The following is a 10024-nucleotide window of genomic DNA, read 5'->3' on the forward strand; positions in this document are numbered from 1 at the left end:
GAAACTTGTTCATATTCAATATGTGCAATATTTTGTAATAGTAGCCTATACAAACCGGCAGTAATGTATATGTTCTATACTTTATTCATACTGAATTGCTCCTGTATATATGCACATTGTAGGCTTTGCACATTGTATATACAGACATCATTTTTGGTATATTGCCTACTTACTGTATGTGTTTCCTACGTTATGACATTTATTATTTTAGATTCTGGATTATCTTCAGCAGAGCAAGTGCAACAGAAACTGTTCCCCTTAAGATATATATAAATATATTATTACAAAGGTTAGGTCTGGTCCTCAGGGGGGTGTGGCCTCTAGGGGGGTGGGGTCTCTAGGGGGTGTGGCCTCTAGGGGGGAGGGGCCTCTAGGGGGTGGGGTCTCTAGGGGGTGTGACCTCTAGGGGGGTGGAGTCTCTAGGGGGGTGTGGCCTCTAGGGGGGTGGAGTCTCTAGGGGGGTGTGGCCTCTAGGGGGGTGGAGTCTCTAGGGGTGTGTGGCCTCTAGGGGGGTGGAGTCTCTAGGGGGGTGTGGCCTCTAGGGGGGTGGAGTCTCTAAGTCTAGTCTCCATGGGGGTGTGGCCTCTAGGGGGGTGGGGCCTTTAGGGGGGTGTGGCCTCTAGGGGGGTGGAGTCTCTAGGGGGGTGGGGTCTCTAAGTCTAGTCTCCAGGGGGGTGTGGCCTCTAGGGGGGTGGGGCCTTTAGGGGGGTGGGGCCTCTAGGTCTAGTCTCCAGGGGGGCGTGGCCTCTAGGGGGGTGGGGCCTCTAGGTCTAGTCTCCAGGGGGGCGTGGCCTCTGGGCGCGGTCCTCCGCCACAGCGTCCAGGGAGGCGGAGTCGGCGTACAGCAGGAACCCGGAGAAGAGGCTGTCGGCCCAGCTCTGGTCGGAGAACAGGCCGTTCTGGTCCAGGAAGAAGATCTGCAGCCAGACCTGGTCCCCCGGCCGCAGGGCCACGGCGGTGGAGCCCGACGCCACGTCGTGGTTCCCCGTGTTGGCGTCGAAGGTCTTGACGCGGTACTCCCCGTTGAGCACCAGGCCGATGGCCAGGTGCTTGTTGGCCAGCGTGATGTGGTAGGAGAAGAAGAAAACTCCCGCTGCCGCACACAGGAACTTCCCCGTGGAGGGGTCGTAGTGGCCGCCCACGTTGAACAGCACCTGGGGGACAGGACGCACACTGATGACGCACAATAACAACACAACACACACTGATGACACAACACACACTGACGACACACTAACAACACAACACACACTGACGACACAACACACACTGATGACACAACACACACTAACAACACAACACACACTGATGACACAACACACACTAACAACACAACACACACTGATGACACAACACACACTAACTACACAACACACACTAACTACACAAACCAACTACACAACACACACTAACAACACAAACTAACTACACGACACACACTACCGCACAAACCAACTACTCAACACACACTACCGCACAAACCAACTACTCAACACACTAACTACACAAACCAACTACACAACACAAACTGACTACACAACACATGTTTTGTCATTAGTTTGTGTCATCAGTGTGTGTTGTGTCGTTGGTGCGTGTGTTGTGTCATTAGTGTGTGTCATCAGTGTGTGTTGTGTCATCAGTGTGTGTTGTGTCGTTAGTGTGTATCATCAGTGTGTGTTGTGTCGTTAGTGTGTGTGTTGTGTCATTAGTATGTGTTTTGTCGTTAGTGTGTATCATCATTGTGTGTTGTGTCATTAGTGTGTTGTGTCGTAAGTCTGTGTCATCAGTGTGTGTTGTGTTGTTAGTGTGTGTTGTGTAGTTAGTATGTGTCGTCAGTGTGTGTTGTGTTGTTAGTGTGTGTCATCAGTGTGTGCTGTGTCATCAGTGTGTGTTGTGTCGTTAGTGTGTGTTGTGTTGTTAGTGTGTGTCGTCAGTGTGTGTTGTGTTGTTAGTGTGTGTCGTTAGTGTGTGTTGTGTTGTTAGTGTGTGTCATGTTGTTAGTGTGTGTCATCAGTGTGTGTTGTGTCATCAGTGTGTGTCGTGTTGTTAGTGTGTGTCATCAGTGTGTGTCGTTAGTGTGTGTTGTGTTGTTAGTGTGTGTTGTGTAGTTGGTGTGTGCGGTAGTGTGTGTTGTGTAGTTGGTTTGTGCGGTGGTGTGTGTTGTGTAGTTAGTTTGTGTAGTTAGTGTGTGTTGTGTAGTTGGTGTGTGCGGTAGTGTGTGTTGTGTAGTTGGTGTGTGCGGTGGTGTGTGTTGTGTAGTTGGTGTGTGCGGTAGTGTGTGTTGTGTAGTTGGTGTGTGCGGTGGTGCGTGTTGTGTAGTTGGTGTGTGCGGTGGTGCGTGTTGTGTAGTTGGTGTGTGCGGTGGTGTGTGTTGTGTAGTTGGTGTGTGCGGTGGTGTGTGTTGTGTAGTTGGTGTGTGCGGTGGTGCGTGTTGTGTAGTTGGTGTGTGCGGTGGTGCGTGTTGTGTAGTTGGTGTGTGCGGTGGTGCGTGTTGTGTAGTTGGTGTCTGCGGTGGTGATTGTTGTGTAGTTGGTGTGTGCGGTGGTGCGTGTTGTGTAGTTGGTGTGTGCGGTGGTGCGTGTTGTGTAGTTGGTGTGTGCGGTGGTGCGTGTTGTGTAGTTGGTGTGTGCGGTGGTGCGTGTTGTGTAGTTGGTGTGTGCGGTGGTGCGTGTTGTGTAGTTGGTGTGTGCGGTGGTGCGTGTTGTGTAGTTGGTGTGTGCGGTGGTGCGTGTTGTGTAGTTGGTGTGTGCGGTGGTGCGTGTTGTGTAGTTGGTGTGTGCGGTGGTGTGTGTTGTGTAGTTGGTGTGTGCGGTGGTGCGTGTTGTGTAGTTGGTGTGTGCGGTGGTGCGTGTTGTGTAGTTGGTGTGTGCGGTGGTGCGTGTTGTGTAGTTGGTGTGTGCGGTGGTGCGTGTTGTGTAGTTGGTGTGTGCGGTGGTGCGTGTTGTGTAGTTGGTGTGTGCGGTGGTGCGTGTTGTGTAGTTGGTGTGTGCGGTGGTGCGTGTTGTGTAGTTGGTGTGTGCGGTGGTGTGTGTTGTGTAGTTGGTGTGTGCGGTGGTGTGTGTTGTGTAGTTGGTGTGTGCGGTGGTGTGTGTTGTGTAGCGGCCCCCCTGAGCAGCACCTTGTTGAACAGGATGGGCGTGTCCTCGGGGGGGTAGGAGGTCGTGATGCCCGCTGAGAACGCGGCCCGCGGCCCCGGGCCCCTGCACCGGCACCGCCCGGCCGCGCCCGGCCCCCCGCGGGGCCCCCGGTCCCCCGGCGCTCCGTTGGCCCCCGGGAACCCAGGGGGGCCCCCGGCCCCGCCCTCCCCCCCGGGGCCTCTCTTCCCCGCCGGGCCCCGCTCGCCCCGCTCGCCCAGACGGCCGGTGGGGCCCACCCGGCCCCTAGAGGCTGAGGAGAGAGAGAGAGAGAGAGAGAGAGAGAGAGAGAGAGAGAGAGAGAGATGGAGGGGGCGAGAGAGAGAGAGAGAGAGAGGGAGGGGGCGAGAGAGAGAGAGAGGGAGGGGGCGAGAGAGAGAGAGAAAGAGAGAGAGAGAGGGAGGGGGAAAGAGAGAGAGTTAGAGAGAGGGAGAGAGAGAGAGAGATGAAGTGACGGACAGGTGATCATGTGAGGAATCTGTCCCTTTTTATCGACAGGATAGAGAGACAGAGAGACAGACAGACAGACAGATCGTTCGAGAGACAGACAGACAGACAGACAGACCTTTAGAAAGACAGACAGGCTGGGGTTTCTGTACCTGCGTCTCCCTTCTCTCCCCTCTCTCCCCTCCTCCCTTCTCGTCCGTCCCTCCCGGGGGCCCCCACCGGGCCCTGGGGCCCCTGGGGCCCGGGGTGGGCCAGGTGTCCGGGGGCCCCCGGGGGCCCGGGGGCGCTGCAGACCAGGCGGGGGGGCGCCCCCGGTGGCCGGCCCCGCTGGCCCAGGACGGCGTGGAGCAGACACACCACCCTCAGCACCGCCCACATCCTGCTAGGGGGGGGGGCAGACGGAGATGAGCTTCCTGCTGGGAGGAGGAGCGCCGTCGTCATAGTGACCAGCTGCCTGCGCCGCCCCTCCCCCTGCTCAGCCCATCTGTGGTGGTCAGGTGACCGGGCCCCAGGTGGCTGCTGGGATCTGGGGCGGCTCCTTGGGCCGTCCTCAGCCCCCGAACCAGATGAGGCCGCTCCTTCTGCTCCCAGATGTTGGAGAACATTCCTCAGCCCTGACATCACTTCCAGGCCCCGGGGACGCTGACTATTATGGTCTGTCTCCCAACGACACCACTTATACAACTAGTCTTGTTCTGAAAGGACAGCTTCAAACAGAGTTCTGATGAAAACAGTCCTACTGTGAAACCAGTCTGAAACCAGTCTGAAACCAGTCTGAAACCAGTCTGACGCTGGTCTGAAACCAGTCTGAAACCAGTCTGAAACCAGTCTGACGCTGGTCTGAAACCAGTCTGAAACCAGTCTGAAACCAGTCTGACGCTGGTCTGAAACCAGTCTGAAACCAGTCTGAAACCAGTCTGACACTGGTCTGAAACCAGTCTGAAACCAGTCTGACGCTGGTGTGAAACCAGTCTGAAACCAGTCTGAAACCAGTCTGAAACCAGTCTGACGCTGGTCTGAAACCAGTCTGAAACCAGTCTGACACTGGGCTGAAACCAGTCTGACGCTGGTCTGAAACCAGTCTGAAATCAGTCTGACGCTGGTCTGAAACCAGTCTGGTGCTGGTCTGAAACCAGTCTGATTCCAGTTCCCTTCTTTCTGATACCAGTTGCATTCTGTATGAAACCAGTATGACACTGGTCTGAAACCAGTGTGAGACATGGATGTGAATGAAGGCCTGATGTTCTGTGAGTGAGTGAACCTTGTGACAGGCTGCACTGCTGTGTGAGCGCTCAGGGTGTGCACGTGGGCGTGAGAGAGTTCCGTTGGCACGCCGACTCGCCGAACATCTGCAGCACATCTGACCTGCTACCCCGACATCATCAGCACCCTGGGCTCTGATTGGCCCAGAGCTACACGCCACGCCCATGAAGCACATGAAGTGTGAGTTTTAGTCGACTAATGAAGCACGGATGGAAGGGCTGTGATTGGTCAGACTAAACTAACAATGTCAGAGAGGGTTAGGTTAGGTGTTAGGTTAGAGATGGTTAGTTGAGGTGTTAGGTTGGAAATGGTTAGTTGTAGTGATGGATTCAATGATTATTCTCCTTGATTCAGTTCGCGTCGGTCAGTTCGCCAAGAAGAGTCGTTCAGAATCGTTTGTTCGATCGTTCGTTCAGTTGAGTTTCCGGTAGCGGTGAATCGAGTCATGGAATCCACGGTTCTCATCTGAGTCAGTCAGACTCAGCTCCTCCCTCGTTCTCATTCTCAAACGATCGTGGAAGTCGGTCATCAATCAACACAACATTACAACATTAACCAAGCGCAGCGGGATGGGGGGGTGTAGTCGATTAGTGGATGTTTAACATATCAGCAAGATAACAGACTTGATTTAGCAATGATGGTGGGGGTCCTGGTGGAGAACGAACCATGAAAGAACGACAGATTGATGAGACACAACTATTTGATTAATCTGGCATGACACAGAAAGTCAAAAGACAGCATGCATTTATCATTTCACTGATGTTGAATCGTATTATCGTACGCTCGCTCACTAAGCCTCTTCCCCCTTCACCACTCAGTCAGTGAACGAACAGCGAGTCAGCGACTAGCGGGTCTGGGAGGAGTCGAGTCTGAGAACGAATGAGGCGAACAAGAGAGAAGAATCAGTTCTGTTTGTTCTTGTTAAAGATTCGTTCCTTCGAACTGATTCGGTGGCGAACAACCCATCACTAGTTAGTTGAGGTAATAGGAGCTGGTTAGTTGAGGTTAGGAGGGTTAAGGTTAGGAGTGGTTCTGCTGTAGGATTCTAAACTCTAAACGTTCATTTCTGCGTTTCCAACACGTTTCTCGTCGTCATGGGGACAGCGTTTCACCGTGCCCCAGCCTCCTCCGTTGCCATGCCAACGTCAAGCCTAATGTCACTGTGTTGTCAGATATATCAGCCCTTAAGGTATTTAAATACAGTCGACTTAACTTAGGTAAATATAGGACAGACTTTCAAATATTGGATTTCTGCAGAAACCCGAATTGAAAAGAGTTTGAAGTTCATCATTGATGGAAGAACAAAGAGTTCCTGGACCGATAGTTTGCATGTGTTTGTTAAAACCAAAGCACTTTGAAGCTGGGAGAACAACTCGTCACATAATTACAACGCTCCCTTCAAACATCCCGTCAGTTCAACAGAGGAACGGAATAACCCAAAGACCACCCCAGACACCGGAGAAGACCACCCCAGACACCGGAGAAGACCACCCCAGACACCGGAGAAGAACACCCCAGACACCGGAGAAGAACACCCCAGACACCGGAGAAGAACACCCCAGACACCGGAGAAGAACACCCCAGACACCGGAGAAGAACACCCCAGACACCAGAGAAGAAGGGAGCTGAAGCAGGAGAAGGGAGTGTGCAGAGCCTGTCGGTGCGTGTCGTCATTACCGACGCTGCAGATGCTGAGAGACTTCTCTGTTTCTTACCACGACGAAGTCCTTAATCCAACTCCCGGGCTGTGGTCGTGCGCTGTGCGTTGGGCGGAGATCCGTCTGGACTCTGGGTCAACAGCACCATGCTGCTCCGTCCCCTCTCCACATCCACGAGGCTGTCTGACAGACGGCTGGCTGCTGGCCTCCATCTGGGTCCTCCTCCCCTCCTCCTCCTCCTCCTCCAACATCACGCTCTCCCTCCTCCTGCTCCTCCTCCTCCTCCTCCTGCTCCTCCTCCTCCTCTACATCAAAGATAACCGCTGTTCTTTATGTCAGAATGGTGAAACATGTGTAATGTGTTTTTTCATTACTCATCGATCACTTGTTTACATTTTTAATATTAGAAAATATTAGAAAACAATTTAAACCAAAGAAGCGGAGGTGATGAGGGAATGGCGCCATCTATTTTCTGAACAGTCTCTTTATTTAAGAAGTAAATGAAACAGATTTGAATCCACATTTAGAAAAACAACAAAAATAAAATTCAAGGTGATATTCAGTTTGCATATTAAAGACTCATTCAGAAATCTTTACAAGTCACACCTCAAATACCACTTCAGTGAATCTATACACAAACTCTGATTTAGAAAATGTGTTACTTTAACAATCATATTACAAATATTCAGCTTAAAAATAATTAAACTCGAAATATCTTAGCATCTGAAAAATAAATATAAATATATATATGTATATTTACTGTATCTCCACATAAGATACTAAATGCCAACGACATTTATATGAAAACTAATTCCGAGAATTCTGTGACTAATAAAATAAATACAAATCTGGGATAAAACAAAGTGAACTTAAATAGAAAAGGCCGTGAAAAGTATCTCCTTTAGTTGAAAAAAACACACAAACACCATAAGTACAAAGATATCTGCATTTAAAAATAGTTGCAATGAAAAAAGGTTTCTACTGCGATTCTTAAAACATTAGAAACAGTATTGCACGATACGGTCGACCCCGCTGAGGCAGTGTGTGTTCAAGTCTCAGAGGAACCGCACAGAGCCAGTCACAATAACACAACCCTCTGTTGTGTATTCAGTCTTATTATGTTCTGTTCCTGTTACTCCGCTACACCACCAGATGGCGCACTTACCTAGTGTTATACTGAGACTGTGTAATGTGATGTTGAGTGTGAGAAGAAGAATACAGTGATACTCGTTGAGTGAACCTACAGTAACCGTCTCGTTCTTTATTTCATTATATTAAAGTACAGGTTTAGTATAGAACACCCTCCTTCAAAGAAAGAGTACGGGCCGAGAAGAGAGGATAACTCATCATTCTGTTTAAATAATTAAAAAAAAGACAATAAAAACAAATCATTATTTGTCTACAAAAATAGTGAAATAAATATTTTCTTTACAAAACAAGACATTACAAAGCAGCAAACTGTTGAACACAACGATTCTCACAAAACAGCAGTCAAGTGTAACAGGGTCATATACCAGAGTCAGTTAAGACCCATAAAGCTACTAAAGCTACAATTTAGAACTTTACATATAAAGCTGTATACTATATAGCTTTATAGATATACAGATCTAGAGCTGGATATATATATTCAGGTACTGTATATATCAAGCTATTGCTATAAAGATATATAGAAAGATATATCTTTAAAGATATACATCTAGACAAATCTCCAAAGATATACAGATAGATATTTCTTTAAAGATATATCGCCGTTGCCATGGCGACCTGGTTCCAGTGGTAGTGGGCGTGGCGCCCTGTTTGACCAGCGGCTTGTGGAAGCCCCGCCCCACATGGTCTGTCCAGCAGAGGGCAGTGTTGTCCTTTGTAACATTTACAGATCATCAGTTTGAGTCCAAGTGTTTCCAACTCTGAGCCACGATACAACGTGAACGTCCTCTTGGCTCCACTCTTAAGTTCACAGCGGCCTCGACTGTTTCTTCTGCTCTCCTTAATGGTTATCTTAATCTTTAGGGTTCGTTGTTTCCCCTGAAAGCCTTCTGAGTGGGGGAGAGGAGGGGAGGGAGACTCCCCCCCTCCTCTCTCCTTCATGTTGACTCATCCTCCAGCTATAGCCAATAAGGAAATGTTTGTGTGTGTGTGTGTGTGTGTGGGTGTGTGTGTGTGTGTGTGGTGTGTGTGTGTGTGTGTTTGTGTGTGTTTGTGTGTGTATGTTTGTGTGCCTGTGTCTGCCTGTGTGAGTGAGTGTCTTTGTGTGTGTGTGTGTGTGTGTGTGTGTGTGTGTGTGTGTGTGTGTGTGTGTGAAGGTTGATGATGGCTCTTAGTTTTCTGTTAATATTTGATGAATCAGATTAGGCCACCAGGGGGCGCTAGGAGCTCTTCTCCCACTGATACCACTGCTTTAGTTTCTCTTATTATTACCTATTTTATTAGTAGTATTTATTATTGCTATCTATGTTGCTACTTATTTCTACATACTTTAATTCGTACCTGTCTTTATTCCCTCCCCCTATGTTCTGTCCCCCCTCCCTCCTTCCCTTTCATTCCACTTTACTGTTTACATTATTTTCAGAGGATTTAACACACACACGCACATACACACATGCACGCCTACACACACACACACACACACACACACACACACACACACACACACACACACACACACACACACACACACACACACACGCTTACACACACACACACACGAACATGCTCACACACAAACACACGCACACGAACGCACCTGGTCAGGACGTCCCGCTGCTCAGAGGAACCAGACCAGACCGGCCAATCAACTCTGACCAATTAACTCCGACGACACGATTCGCTGACACCTTCCATCCTTGATCACCACTCGCGATGTTTCCCAGCGAGACTTCGGCTGCAGACCGCGACAGGTCCTCGCGTGAGGCTCCCAGCTGATCAGCAGGCCTGCTGCTGCACACACAACATCAAAGCGTGTGTGTGTGTGTGTGTGTGTGTGTGTGTGTGTGTGTGTGTGTGTGTGTGTGTTTGCGTGTTTGTGCCCCAGGGCGTGCGTGACTTGTGAGGGCGCGTGTGCCCAAAGTACTAATTGGAGGGCGCGCGCCGGTGGAGCGGAGGGTCGGGGAACCCCCCGCCCCGGACCCCCCCTCTTCCCGGTCCCGGAGACCCCGGGAGACGAGAGATTTATAGACCAACACGTCTGGTCTGGTGGGACGAGACGGGATCACTATGAGAAGTAAAATATAACATACACAATATATCATATATCACATATAATATAATGTGATATCATATCATATATACACAATATGATATCGTATCATAGCAGATATAAAACTATAGGTTGAACCAAACGCCCTGGGGATTGGCAATAAGTGTTCCAATCCATGGAAGTCTCCCCCCTTCTCTCCCTCCATCTCTCGCTCTCCCCCCCTTTCTTTCTCTCTCTCTCTCTCTCTCTGTCCCTCTCTCTCGCTCTCACCCCTCTCTTCCCCCTCTCTATCTGTCTCCCCCCCTCTCTCTCTCTCCCTCTCTCCC

The 10024-nt window shown here is 50.1% G+C and overlaps 1 protein-coding gene across 1 annotated transcript; it reads right to left on the reverse strand.

The window, feature by feature from the left end:
* Positions 1-770: 770 nt before the first annotated feature.
* c1qtnf7 (C1q and TNF related 7) lies at positions 771-6652 on the reverse strand (the record flags this gene model as incomplete). The annotated part of the gene is made up of 4 exons (XM_079739274.1): positions 6560-6652; positions 3734-3963; positions 3119-3387; positions 771-1154 (listed from the first exon to the last, which is right to left on the reverse strand). The coding sequence occupies exons 2-4, from the start codon at positions 3957-3959 to the stop codon at positions 771-773; spliced, it is 879 nt and encodes a 292-aa protein (XP_079595400.1). The 5' UTR covers positions 3960-3963; positions 6560-6652.
* Between the last annotated feature and the right edge of the window lie 3372 nt (positions 6653-10024).

This window comes from Pollachius pollachius, assembly GCF_949987615.1.
Source record: "Pollachius pollachius genome assembly, chromosome: 7".
NCBI lineage: Eukaryota > Metazoa > Chordata > Actinopteri > Gadiformes > Gadidae > Pollachius > Pollachius pollachius.